The following is a 14,922-nucleotide window of genomic DNA, read 5'->3' on the forward strand; positions in this document are numbered from 1 at the left end:
AGGCAGAGAGAGTGAAGCAGGATGCTGCTTCATCCAAGAAAATGCACTCACCCACAAACAAACTGTGACCCAGCAGAGGGGAGACCAGATCTCACAACTGCTTTTAAATAGCACCAGTTGTTTCCATATAGGACAATTTTCTTTTTCTTTTCCTTTTTGGATCAGGTCCTGGTTGAGACAGATACTTTATCTTTTATCCTGATAAAGATTGGACTGTTTTCAGGCTCTGAGTTTATGTTTTCTTAAAATTGGTCTATAAGAGCAAAATTGTAGGAACAATAGTGTAGCCATTGGGGGGTCAATGACACAATGTCTGGTTCTCAAGCCTGGGATTTTGTTACTTCTCTCACCATACAGAAGAAGGTATGGAATAGTGTTGGCTGCAAAGGGAAGATTCAAGCAGTAGCCAGAAAGTCTCATGTTTATAAGATAAATATCTCTTCTATTTGTCAGCCAATACATTCCTTTACTGAAGGTTGACCACTTTGGATGAACCTAGGTAAAATATATTTTAGGCTTTCTCTTTTAAAATGTAAATTTTCCCTGGAATAATTATCAAACAATCAGACCTTAGAATGAATTTCATTTTTTAGACCCTACAGCTTTATAATGGGCCACCAAGAAATGGCAATATTGTCATGGGGAAAGAATAGTTTCAGAGATGTCTCTGCTCCGGAATAATTATCTAAAAAAGAAGTTGGCAACCAGAGGGCAGTGCCAGGGATTTGCATATTTTAGGATGATGCTGTTTGTGGGGAAGATAGAATGAAGGAAACTTTTTGAGCCCCTTGCTGGTCCGTCCAGATCCCTGCCATGTCACCTTGGTTTCTATCCCTCCTACCTTAGCCTTGGCACTGCAGTCCATGAGCATAACTTTGGTTTAGATGAACCATCTTGATGACCACTGACTTTCTCCCTCTGCTCTGAGCATTGGTTGGTTGTAGGTAAAATTGGTCCATGTGTAAAATATTTACTTGTACCTGAGGATTTCCCCTGATTGAACTCTATGTTTGAGGATTATTGGTTGTGGGGATGAAGCATTGGAGAACTTCAATAAGAGCCCTCTTGTTTCCTTCAGTCTCTACATCCTTTTCAGGGTTGAAGCCTGGCCTGGAACTGAACTTGGGGTTCTGGCTGGTAGGACTTACCACTTGTAGGAGACTGTTCCTAGTGCCACTTTGATGGGCTTTTTCTTACACAATTGGTGCCTGAGAGCTTACTCTCTTTAAAGCAGGTGTGTGAGTATGTATCCTTTGGCTTGCTGTCTGTTCTGATGAGAAGAGGTATATATTTAGAGGAGAAGAAAGAAAAGGACCTTCTTTGCATCAGGGAAGAACATTACTACCAGGCCTCAAAGCCTTTTTAGTCTATAAGGAAAGGGTTTAGGATCTTGCTTTCTTTGATGGTTCCCAGGGTAGATTTCCAGCAATACAAGGATGTAACTGTATCTGAACCCAATGGCTACAGTGATTCAAAAGAAAGGACAGTGAGAACTCTGGGTATCTCTTGGACTGATGATTTCAAATGAACACTCCAAAATGGTGCAAAGAGGTTCAGAAATTACAGAAAGAAGTCAAAACTATAAATAATATGACCAATACCATAGGAAAGCTGGGCTCACCAGTATAAGCTGACCTTGCAAGTTGGTACCACACAGGTTCAATTTGGCTTACACATTTTTATTTAGTTGACACTAAATTTAGTTGACGCTTATTTTTAGTTAAAAGTATTGGAAATTTCATTTAAATCAACATTTAATTTTGTATTTCTAGCTTCTCTTGAAAAAAATCAGATGGCCTGGTAATACTGCTTGGAATGGAGCAGCAGCCCTCTGCGCTCCAATTGTCACAGCCTTAGCTCTCCCATGGCATTAGAATAGGGCCACCTCACCAGTCAAAATCACCTGCCTGTATTCTGTAGGCATTTGCATTTGGGACCCCTGATATAGGGTCATATGGTGTCTGCTAGGGAAAGACTGGGGTGACAAAGTCTGATTGAGTTAGTAAGCTTGAGACAATACTAGTAATAGGCTATGAGGCTATCACAGCTCTAATCAGAAGGATTTCTATGGAGAAATGGGGTACAAAGCAGAGTCCCATAGCTGCTGAGGTAGAGGAGGGAGACAGTCATATGAGACTGAAAACTTTGATGGGACAATATATTTATATTGGTAGCTCTTATAAATGGGAAAGACAGTTTCCTAATTGTATAGCATTCACTGTGCCACTGCATGCCTGTGTGTGAGGGGATGGACAGCAGACTCAAATCATATTGTCATCTTTTCCTTTCATCTTGCCCTATGGGTTAGCTCAGGTCTTTTCTTTTTCTTTTCTTTTCTTTTCTTTTCTTTTCTTTTCTTTTCTTTTCTTTTCTTTTCTTTTCTTTTCTTTCCTCCCTCTCTCTCTCTCTCTCTCTCTTCTCCCCCCCCTCCCACCACTTCATACTGTTAGATCATCTGATCTGGCCCGGCTGCTGTTTTTGCTCAGTCTGCTTAGGGGTCTGGTATCATCCCCAGTCACCTCTGGGCACAGGGAAGGTGCCTTCTCAGTGGGCAGGCTTTGCTTTGACACCTTCTCAGCCAACAGCTCTTGTTCCTCACCCTCCTTCCTCACTCTGGGAGTCTCTACTGCCCCTGGCTCCAACACTGCTGCAGTCCCCTGCCCTCCTGTGCTCACTCTCTCTGCTTCCTGCCTCTTCTCAACCACCTTGGGTTCTGCTCTTTCCTCTACTGGTTGCTCGATCCCCTCAACTTCCTGTCCTCCCACCTGAGCATAGGAAGGCAGTGTCTCTTGGTAAGCCACAGACAAGTCCCCTAGAGGCCCTGTGCCCATCTGCTCCTCAAACTGACTGAAAGGCTTGGCAGAAAGTGGGCTGGTCTCCACCGTGCCCACCTCAGTCAAAGGAAAATAGTGGGACACTATTTTCTCTTCTTCGAGGAGCTGGTAGCCCTTGGCTTTCTGGATGGAGGAGACAGTGATGGAGTGGAGGGACTTCTCTGGAATATCCCCCAGTGGCTGCTCTATGGACCTCTTAAAGGCAGACTGGATCCTCTTCAGGCCTAGGTGGCTAATCTCCAGAACATTGAGGAAGAGGGACACAGAGGCCACAGACAACATGAACAGGATGAAGACGGTTTTCTCCGTGGGCCGTGACACAAAGCAGTCCACCACGTTGGGGCAGGGCCACCGGCTGCAGCGATAGAGGGGCAGGATCCGGAACCCGTACAGGAAGTAGTGGCCTACTATGAAGCCCACCTCAAAAAGGGTCTTGAAGATGATGTGGCAGATGTAGGTCCTCAGCAAGGTGCCCTCCAGCCTGAACTTGGTGCCTTTGCTGCTGCTGCTGCTCTTCCTGATACTGCTCTGGTCAGGGGGGAGTGGTCCCCTCTCGCCACAGTTGCCTGCTGCCTGTTGGCACAGCTCCTCTGCCTCGCGCTCCTTGCGCTTCTCTTCCCTGCGCACGTGGTGCATGGCGTGGCCCACGTACACCAATGATGGTGTGGAGACGAAGATAATCTGTAGTACCCATAGGCGGATATGGGAGATGGGGAAGGCCTCATCGTAGCAGACGTTCTCGCAGCCTGGCTGCTGGGTGTTGCACACAAAGTCGGACTGCTCATCCCCCCACACAAACTCAGCAGCTGTGCCAAGGATAAGGATCCGGAAGATAAAAAGCACAGTGAGCCAGACTCGGCCAATGACTGTGGAGTGCTCATTCACCTCTTCCAAGATGTTCCCCAGGAAACTCCAGTCGCCCATTTCTCAACCACCTGGAGGAGGGAAAGACAAAAGCTGAGGGGCTGCAGTGCAACCCGGAGTCAGTCTCTGCTAACCCTTGGGCTACCTCTCCTTTTTGAGTTGCTGGAACAATCCACATGTAAATAGCATCTATTGAGTGCTTTCTCTGTGCAGACTAGGACTAGGGGACAAAAGAAACATTAAAAATCCACTTCCGTTAACTCCCTTATCTTTAAATTAGGTTTAATGGTAATACCTGTTCTCATTCACTTTACAAGCCATCTAAAAGGATAAATATGTATATAATTACCTGAACTCCACACAAAATATGGATGCATTGTGGATCATAAATAGAAATCCATGGTTACATGGAATTAGATCAAATCATAGGCAGAACTAAGGTTCATGAGGCATAATAATGAACTTCATATTCCATGAGTATCTGGGTGCCTTGTAAAATTGTACCTATGAAATTGTCAGTTGTTATCTTACTTTTGACTATGTTGAGCTATATAATGATCATATGTTTGAAGGGAAGTGAAAGGAAACTGATATTTATTGAATATGTGATTTGTGATAGACCTTTGACATTATATTATTTCATTTAACTTGATTCTGATAGACTGTACTCTTCATGAGGATATGGCCCACACCTGCTTTATTTATACCTATATACTCAATGTTTGTCACAGAGCCCAGCAAATAATGATAGCTTGATAAGTGTTTGTTAACAAACTTGATTCCAATAAAGGAGAAAACTGATGCTCAGAGAGGTTAAATAAATTTTCTATGATGAACTAATTAGCAGCAGTTCTGTCTGATTCCAAAGGTTGGGTCCTTTTCATTACACCACTGAGATACACTGTCTGAGATCAGACCTACACAGTTCTCTGACTCCCATATTCTTGATTTATGTTTTCTTTTCTTCAAGTTGAAATCTGGACACCCTTCTTAATAGCTTTACAAATTGGGAGCAGCTTTTTAAAATCATTTTTACTGCTCTTTTAAACCTAAGGAATGGAGAGAGTGCTTTGAGAAGGAATTGTATTTTTGAGTGAGGAAGGTCTACTAGGACATTTTTAGTGTCCTACAGAATGAAGGTTGCTAGGGTTTGTAATATGTGGTTATTTTAAAAGAGCTAAAAATTGATCTGTAAAAACAAAAAAAATCCAACAACCATTAAATAAGGTAATATATAATGCTTTAGCAACAGCAATGACTAATGTAAATGGGGTTGAAGTGACAGGGGTGATGGATACAAACTGGGACATTCATTCAGTGCAAGCCTGTTGTGAAAGCTGGTAACCTATGAAGGACTATGACCAAAACTTCCACCTCATTCTAGGACAGATGTTCTTCCAACTTGGACATTGCTAGTGTTGTGGCATTTACTTGTCACTGTCCTTCTGAGAGATGCTGTTCTGGGCTTCTTCCAGCTATATCCTACCCTATAGGATCAGAAGTTACATGGGACCAAAGGAATATGCCTACTGCTTTTAATGACAGTGATATTTGTTAAACCCATGAATGGGTGATGAAAAGTGGTTTCTTAAATTAGGTGTGATTTTCATCTTTAGGAGAGGAAAAACAAAATGGCATCTTAAAGACTCCTTCCAACCTGAGGTTTGGAGCTTGACTAGACAGTACTTGATTGCGAATACTGATTGCAGGCATGAGCAATGCCCAGCCTGTGCTCTCAGGGTATTCAAAACAGCTATCTGCTTCTTGCTGGAGGGCAGAGAACATTGCTCTCCTTGGAGTCCCAGAAACTCTCAATTAGGTGAGGCATTCAAGAGCAGTTTCTTTCCTCCTCAGAAGATGAGAACAGCTGTGGCATTCCCAGTCATGACTGGCATTGGGAGGAGTTCCTTGTAGGAGTGGAGAATTGAGGGTGATAGAATCAGAACCAGCAGTTCAGAATCTCAGTTGCATGTATCTAGTTATACTTCTGCTGATAACACTCCTCAAAATACAGTTAGATCTAGTGCTTGCCCTGTAAAGAGTGGTAGTCATTCCACATTGTTTTTTCCTCCTCAAAAGTGGGAAACATCACAATCAGATAAGCAGCCCAAGCATAAATCCAATTGGTGGCAGAGAAAAAAAAAGAATTAAAATTTCTTATTAGTTAATTCTAACATGTTAAAATAACAACTAGTATTTTACTCTTACAGGATCAAGTCTGGCATTAATGTACTCTAAATCTAGTTTTGCTAATGTCTTATCCCCATTGATATATCAACTCAGTTTTGAAATCTTACTTATATTGTATGTACCATACTAGTCCTTTAGGATTTCTGTGGATATTTCACTCATGTACCCACATAAATGTGTATTGCAAGCCCATGCTCTCAGGACTATATGTCTATAGTCTTGTCTTTCCCCTTTAGGACAAAAGCTCTCAAGGACAGGTACAATTTTGTCTTCATCTTCCATGAAGCATCATGATACAGAACAAAGCCATCACAGTGTGGGAGCTCCATAGACACCAGTGGGTGGGACCAATAGTTATTGTCTGAAATCTGAAATTCTCAATCCCTCAGTGCATGTAATACCAGTATTACTTAGAGTCTAGAGAACTTGAGCCCTCTTTGCTGTAGGTAGCAGTGGGGAGGTTGAGGACTTGCAAAGAAATGGCAACTACTAAACAAGGATAGTAAATTGATCCAAAACTTTTTTTGAGACACTGTTTGTATAAGATCAAATATGAGTGTCATGACATGTGTTCATGCACATGAAGACCATCCTGACTACCCTATTTTTAATTTCCAGACTCTAGAAAGACAAGCAGTCTCTTCTATACCCTACCCTGCATTGCTAGCATTGTTTGAATGTTTTTTAAGTGTAGTTATTGTCGGGAGCCGACCAACAGCTGACCTTTGACACATCTGCACAGCAGAGGCGACTGTGGCCAGATCTCCTGTCTATCTCCTCCTGTATGCCTGTCTCTGCTGGCAATAGGTGGTGGGATTTTTGGATACCTGTGCATTATAACAAAAAATCTGCATGATGCCTCTGATTATGTGAGAAATGACTTGCTGACCACAGAATAGAGACCCCTAGCAACCCTAATGTTGCTTGCTTCCCCCACCTGGGAAGTTAAGGACAAAATTAAACTATGGGCAGACCAACTGCCAAAATGCTGAAGGAAACTGTTGCTAGGAACGTTGCTTAAGGAGTCACCACTCAAAAGCTTAAGATTTATTAGAGCCACTACCCCTCCCATACCCTGGGCAGGAGTGTAAAGAAGCAAGGAGTTCTAGTTGAGAATAGTAATCTCAATACATGGAGACAAACACAAAACATGGCCCCCCCAAAGATGTATAAATCAAAAAACCTAGGCAAAAAAAAACAGTTACCTAACTGAGATAAATTTAACCTTGATGGATAAGAGTTGATTTCTATATATCTATAAATCACCCCTTGCACCCTTTTAATTTAGATCAATTCCTAGAATTTTAATAGATACCTAGTTACTAATTGGCACCTGAAAGTTTGTGCCTGTATAGCTTCATTGGCTATCTGATTAATGACCCTCTTGGTCAAAATAACCTTTGTTTAATATGGTTGATCTGTGGGACCTTCTGTACTTTTCAGTTATTTCTTTGTTTAACGTGATTGATTTGTAAAACCTTCTGTGTTTTTTAAAATTATTTCCATGGTAATCATTTCTGTTTTAATAATCACACTATGCATTGAATGTTGTATAACCTCCCCTGCAAAAATAAAGATTGATTTTTCTCGGTGAGTCAGTCAGGCCCAAAAAGCCTGGCTGTCCTCCGGCACCCCACTGGGTGTCTCACTTCAGTCTCTTTGCCTTAGCCGTGCATCCTTCGGGGACCCTAAGACCCCACTGAGGCTGGACCCCGGCAAGTTATAACATTTCTTGTAACAATGAAAGAACAGAAACTGTAACTTAGGACAAAGGTTTTTCAATTCCATGACATTGAAACAAGCCAACTGTGCTGATAAGGAGAGAAGACTTAGAGGTGCTAAGGGAAAGTGCCTCAAGTTCCTGATGTCTAACAATTAAATTTACACTTCATTTCCTGGCTGGTGTGGCTCAGTGGATTGAGTGTTGACCTATGAACCAAAGGGTTGCCATTTCAATTCCCAGTCAGGGCACATGCTTGGGTTGTGGGCCAGGTCACTGGTAGGGGGCACTTGAGGGGCAACCACACACTGATGTTTCTCTTCCTACTTTTCTCCCTCCCTTCCCCTCTCTCTAAAACTAAACTTAAAAATCTTTTTTTTAAAGTATAAATAAATAAATTTATACTTCAAGGAAATCAGAGCAAACTGTTTCACTGAAGTAGTGAGAAATCTAAACCAAAGGAAGAATATTTCTCTTCTTTTCTTAAAGATACAATTCTCTGTTTTCTTTTGCTTGTGAAAATTCAGTGAACAGATTACAAATGGAAACTAAACAGTGGAGTTCAAGTTTCCACCCCCAGGGTGTCCACCAAAACATCCCACCATCAGGTCCTGGTTTTAGGTAATAATTAAAATAACACCTTAGGTTTGGGTAGCCCTTATCTATTTATAAATTATATGCTTTCATGTGTCTTATTTCAATCCCATTAACATCCTGTGAACTAAGTCAGTGGTTCTCACACTTGGATTTCATAGACTAGTACAATAACAACAACAACAAAATAGGGTGACCAATAGCATGACATCTGATCAGAAGTCAGAAGTCAGGGCTACTGACTTCTTATTTTGCTAAACAGATACTTAAAAATAAGAAACTTATTGAATCACTAACTATGACTACAGTCCATCTTCACCATCATTTCATAAAAGAGGACTTTTAATACCACAAAACTAGAAAAGACATAATTTCAGAATGAAAGATGGGCCTTTAAATCAAACACATTTAACTTGATGAAAAATTTACTATGTTGTTTACTACATCATTCTCACATTTTTATCATAGGCTGATGAAAAATTCATTTGGACCAGAACTGACAGGTCTGCAGGTGTGTTAGAGAGCTAGTGAATTAGGGATTACCAATCCCCATTACCAGGTGGAACACAAGCTAGGAGGTAAAGTAAGATGACTCAGCTGGTGAGGATAGAGGTGGGATGCAGGTCCTGGCTCTCCAGCAACAAACCTAGGGCAATTTCAGGTATAGCACAGATTTCTCCTGGTGTTGAAGAGGCAGAACAACACACACATCTGTGTTAACAAGCTCCCCAAGGATTAGATGGTCACTTACCATTCCAGTTGACAAGGGATGGTAAATGTGCCTCCTTTCATGTTGCTGGAGTAGCTACTTAGCCAGCAGCTCCCACAGAGAGACAACAGAACCTACTCCCAGGAAGTTTTGCAGTTCTTAGCCAGACCCATTCCTGTGATCCATGAAATATTCCATTGAAAATTCTAAGCATTAAGCCTCTCCTACACCCACAACACTCAATAGTTATTACTATTACTCCCATTGCAGATTTTGAATGAAAAAGTACAAAACTGGACTTCTGGCCAAAACGGAGGGATAGACACACTGTGCCTCCTCACACAACCAAAAGAAGGACAACAACAATTTAAAAACAAAAAACAACCAGAACTGATAGAAAACTGAACTGTATGGAAGTCTGATAACCAAGGAGTTAAAGAAGAAATATCCATCCAGACTGGTAGGAGGGACAGAGACAGGCAGCTGGGTGGAGAGGACTCAGGGCAAAGCAGTGTTGGAGGACCGGAATGGGTAAGGTGGTGCCTGGTGGACCCAGTGAGCAAAGCGGTGGATTGTGAAGCAGGGCAGGCAAGGCACCAGCTGGCAGACTGGGAAGGCGGCAGCTGGTGGAGCAGGCAGTCCCACATTCATGTGTGGATAAACCAGGAGGACCACCTGGGGAGTGAGACAGACCTCACAACTCTGGGTTTCAGCTCAGGGAAATAAAGTCTCAAACCACTGATTGAAAACACCTGTGGAGGTTGAGACGTCAGTGGGAGAAACTTCCAGCCTCACAGGAGAGTTTGTTGCAGAGACCCCCAGGGTCCTAGAACATACACAAGCCAACCCACGTGGGAATCAGCACCAGAAGGGCCAACTTTCCTTGTGGGTAGTGGGGGAAGTGACTGACTGAAATTCGGCAGAGAGTGGAGCAAGTGCCCTTGTTCCCTCTCAACCTCTTCCCCACATAACAGTGTCACAAAGCAGTGATGTAGGTTGCCCGCCCTGGTGAATAGCTAAGGCTCTGCCCCTCATATGTAACAGGCACATCAATACAAAAAAAATGGCCCAAATGAAAGAACAGATCGAAGCTCCAGAAAAAATACAACTAAACGATGAAGACAAAGCCAACCTATCAGATGCACAGTTCAAAACACTGGTATTCAGGATGCTCACAGGATTGGTTGAATTTGGTTGCAAATTAGATTAAAAAATAAAGGCAATGCTAAGTGACATAAAGGAAAATGTACAGGGAACCAACAGTGATGAAAAGGAAACTGGGACTCTAATCAATGGTGTGGACCAGAAGGAAGAAAGAAATATTCAAGCAGAAAAGAATGAAGAAATAAGAATTCAAAAAAAATGAAGAGAGGCTTAGGAACCTCCAGGACATCTTTCAGTGTTCCAACATCTGAATTATAGGGGTGCCAGATGGAGAAGAGGAAGAGCAACAAATTGAACATTTATTTGAACAAATAATGAGGAAGAACATCCCCAATCTGGCAAAGGAAATAGACTTCCAGGAAGTCCAGGAAGCTGAGAGAGTCCCAAAGAAATGGGACCCAAAGAGGAACACACCAAGGCACATCATAATTACACTATCCAAGATTAAAAATAAGGAGAGAATCTTAGAAGCAGCAAGAGAAAAGAAGATAGGTACCTACAAAGGAGTTCCCATCAGACTGTCAGCTAATTTCTCAAGAGACCTTACAATCAAGAAGGGGCTGGAAGGAAGTATTCCAAGTCATGAAAGGCAAGGACCTACATCCAAGATGGCTCTATTCAGCAAAGCTTTCATTTAGAATGGAAGGGCAGATAAAGTACTTCTCAGATAAGGTCAAGTTAAAGGAGTTCACTATCACCAAGCCCTTATATGAAACGTTAAAGGGACTTATCTAAGAAAAAGAAGATAAAAATATGAACAGTAAAATGACAAAAATTCGCAGTTATTAACAACCACACCTAAAACAAAAACAAAAGCAAACTAAGAAACAACTAGAACAGGAACAGAACCACAGAAATGGAGATCACCTGGAGGGGTATCATCAGAGAAGGGGGAGAATGGTAGAAAAGGTACAGGGAATAAGAAGCATAAATGGTAGGTACAAAATAGACGGGGAGGTTAAGAATAGTATAAGAAATGAAGAGCTTACATGTATGACTGATGGACATGAACTGAAGTGGGGGAGTGTGGGTGGGATGGGGTGTGCAGAGTGGAGGAGAATAAAGCAGGGGAATGGGACAACTGTAATAGCATAATTAATATTAAAAAAAGTACAAAACTGTTCCATAAATATCAAATACTTCATTTAGGTCCCTCTGGATTCCTGGGGGCATGTTAATTCATTCTGAAAAGTGAAAAGACCTCAGAAAGTCAAGTTGTAGTTAAAATATGGACATTTCTTACCCCCCTACCTCATCCTACCTTCCTTTCCCTTCCACACCTCTGCCAACTCTTCTGCTAGTTCTGAGAGGGTTTTCAGAACTGAAGTCCAGACATCTCAATGCAAGACTGAACTTTAGTGGCAAGGTTTTTCCTTTTGGAGAAGTCCATAAATGGCCCTTCAATTAGTTTTGGAAAGAAGTGGGGTTGGAGGTAGGGGGAATAGGGAGGCTACAAACTAATATCACCCAAAGAAAACTTGCCAATAGTAGAGTCCCCCGAAGAAATATGTGCTCTCTTTCTCCTTTGGTGCTCAGTAGCAAAATGACAACTTCAGCCTCTTTCCTTTGGTGCCTAAAAGCCCACTTGCCACTTCTCCACCCCACCCCTACTGTGCTACATGACTGAGCAGATATGACTGGATTGGCTCTGATGGATAGGTTTTACTGTCCAGCAATATTTTAAGCTCCCAGCCAGACAGCTTTTATGAAGGGACGGATGTTTGGAAAACAATAGGAGAGAGAGAATGGGAGAGCTATGTTGGGCACTGAGAGGAGGATGGCAGGGTAAGCTAATGTCAAAAAGCTTAGACGGGGCTTTTGCAGCCTCCAAAAGCTTCTTTTAGTAGAAGACAGCCCCTTTATAACAGGAAGGCTTCTCTCTAGGGTCTTGAGTCCAGGGGTATTTTCTCAATGTCTCACCATTAGCTTAGGGAATCTTAGGGGTATAGGGATAGTAAGACGTTACCTGTGTGCATTCCTTTGCTCTGAATCAGACTGTGCCAAAACCAACCCAGAGAGAGGCCAGTTTTTGTAAAAAGATGATATTTCATCCTCCATTAGTTGTTTGTTCTTGCATCTCATAAATTTTGGCAGGGCATTCTCCCTCTTTGAAAAGGGGCCTCACTACTCCAAAGAATTATGGCACTGTTTGTCAAGGTAATATTTCCCACCTTGTTTCATTCATAATTACGAATACTTTTGATGGAATTCTGCACCACCAGCTATTAGTTTTAGACTTTAGCTACTCCATCTGTGAAATGTGGGTATGAGTTTTTGCTCACTGAGAGGCTCTCATATGACATACTGGTGTGGCTTAATGAGAAATGATGCTGTCTGCCTCTGAGGTCCACTCCCTTCTGTGTGACTATTGCAGTGGTACCAGAAGTAGTTTTGACCACATTTTAAGAACTGAAAATTAGAACATTTTTTTCTACAAGTTTATTTGTGGAACCAATGGAGCAAGAAATAGTTGAAATTCAGATTGCTTAAGGAAATCTGCAATATATGACTATGAAATTGAAGGCAACTTTATGTGTTAGTAAAAAAAAATTGTGTCCACTCTCTCTCCCCCAATTTCTTGTTCTTTCTGGTGTCATGGGCATATTGTATTTTGATGGTGGCAATTTGAAGAAGGATGGCACCGATATAGACCTGGTCTCAAATTTCATTTTTATTGAAATGTTCAGTACCCCAGTTTTATTTACTTTAGAATTTGAATTTCTTTTGAACTTCCAAGTTTCAGGATCCTCATTGACTGGGACAATGCCCTCTAGGGAATCCCTCAGTTAAAAACAAATGGTAAGACTGTTCCTCACTATCAGTGAGATAAGAAGTCGCAGAGGAGAAGAAAGAAATGCGATCATTCTTTTGAGAATGTCCAGTACTGTAAATGTCAATTCCTAAAGCTTATGCTTTCCCTGAGACATTCTAGAATGTATAAAGCTTCTATTCAAAGTGAACTACTCCCATCCAAGGCTTTCTAGTCCAACTTGGCTAGTGTGGTTGGCAGCCTCATCTCCTGACACTATAGTGTAAGTACAAGTTTGAGTACAAACTTGTACTCAAGTAGAGTGAGTAGAAGAGTACAAGTTTGAGTCTGGAAAAACAGGAATGTCAACAGAGCTCTGAACCAATGATGGTCTCTCTCTCAGGCTTGGTTGTATCTAGCTTTCTAATTTAGCATTTTCTTTTCTCATTTACTCCCCTGACAGTGAAGGCACTCTACTAGTAATGGCCAAATGATTGAATTATTTGTATTGTAAGTTTTTCTGTTTGCAGCCGGAAAGTCCTTAAAAACAGAAACACTTGATTCCATACCTCTTGAGAAATGCTTTTTAAAGAGATGGGGAGAGAGGCTTAGCTATTGCTGAGACATGAGTTGCCTCTTCCTACCAGGAATCAGAGTCAGTTGCTCAGGTTTTTCAGAGGATGCCCTCTTATGGTGGCCCCACTGTTCCATTTGATGTAAAGAAATCTCCAGAGTCTAGAACATGAGATTCACCACATTTAAATGCAAATCCAATTCCATATTTGTAATAATATAAAACAGGATATTAAATTATTGACATTTTGAATAATGTAATGGTGGCCTTCTTTTTCTAGGGTATGTTTTGGAAACAATGGAGTAGTTATGTGTGCAAAGATAAGACCTGGCTCTGGGTGTGGCTCTTTTGCTTCCTTTTGTGGGCAGCTTGTTCAGCCTCTCTGAGTCTCAGTTTTCTCACCTTAAAACAGAGATAATAATAACTGTCCTTCCTGTTTTGTGGAAAAGACTTTTGATAACAGTAATGACTATTGATCTAACCTATGCAATGCTGTGTATCCCTGTCACTCATTGGTTTGGTTTGCTGTGATCTCTTCCCCACTGAATGTGGCTGTGTCCTATGCTGCAGGGTCAGGAGTTGGTTTGTTTCTAAGTGTGGCTTCACCAGGGTCATACATTTCCCCTTTCTAGAGAGAAAACGCCAGAACTGAGAAAGACCAGAAGAAACCATTGGCCCCAATCCCTCATTTTATAAATGAGGAAACTGAAAGTCAGTGAAAATGACTCCCTGAAGTAATGGCACAGCTCTGAGGCCCAGCTGTATTATATAGTAGGTTAGAAGGGGGTAAGCTCTAACAAAAATGAGAAGTGTGGCAGATGTAGGAAGGTGGTGTTCATGCAGACCTCCCTGAGAAGGTAAGGTTTGGGAAGACTTTAAAGAAGGTGAGGGAGGGAGCCGTGAAGGTAAGCAGGGAGGAACAATGCAGGACAAAGACTCTCAGCAGCCAGAAGATCAGCAGGGCTGAAATAGAGTTGTAGAGGACAAAAATGGTTGTGAAATGTAAGTTTTGTCTCTCTCTTTTAAAAAAAGATTTTATTTATTTATTTTTAGAGAGAGGGAAAGGGAGGGAGAGAGAGAGGGAGAGAAACATCAATGTGTGGTTGCCTCTCGTGCGCCTCCGTGTCCCCCCCAGGCATGTGCCCTGACTGGGAATTGAACTGGCGACCCTTTGGTCCACAGGCTGGCACTCAATCCACTGAGCTACAACAAACAGGGCATAATTTTTGTCTCTTGTTTGTCCAATTATGATTTATTCTCTTGCATGTTTTTAAAACTGCAACAACACCAACAAATGAAATATTACCCAAAATCTGATGTGCAAATTTGCTGTTCCCATCTACCATAGACTTTTGCTGAGACTGTGTGCCTGACACTGCTGGGAGCAGAGATGGACAAGGCACAGGACCCATTGTGATGTCTGGCACATGGAGTGTACAAAGAGGCCTCATATACATGTGCTCAAGGAGAGGGGCGATGGTGGGGACTCTAGTCTCCCAGCCCTGAACCCCATGATCTGGCCTT

The 14,922-nt window shown here is 42.0% G+C and overlaps 1 protein-coding gene across 1 annotated transcript; it reads right to left on the reverse strand.

Moving 5' to 3' along the window:
- Positions 1 to 2,438: 2,438 nt before the first annotated feature.
- GJA8 (gap junction protein alpha 8) lies at positions 2,439 to 11,636 on the reverse strand. Its single transcript, XM_045817041.1, has 2 exons — positions 11,558 to 11,636; positions 2,439 to 3,769 (listed from the first exon to the last, which is right to left on the reverse strand). The coding sequence occupies exon 2, from the start codon at positions 3,756 to 3,758 to the stop codon at positions 2,439 to 2,441; it is 1,320 nt and encodes a 439-aa protein (XP_045672997.1). The 5' UTR covers positions 3,759 to 3,769; positions 11,558 to 11,636.
- Between the last annotated feature and the right edge of the window lie 3,286 nt (positions 11,637 to 14,922).

This window comes from Phyllostomus hastatus, unplaced genomic scaffold (assembly GCF_019186645.2).
Source record: "Phyllostomus hastatus isolate PE091 unplaced genomic scaffold, TTU_PhHast_1.1 phas_scaffold_216, whole genome shotgun sequence".
Taxonomy (NCBI): Eukaryota; Metazoa; Chordata; class Mammalia; order Chiroptera; family Phyllostomidae; genus Phyllostomus; species Phyllostomus hastatus.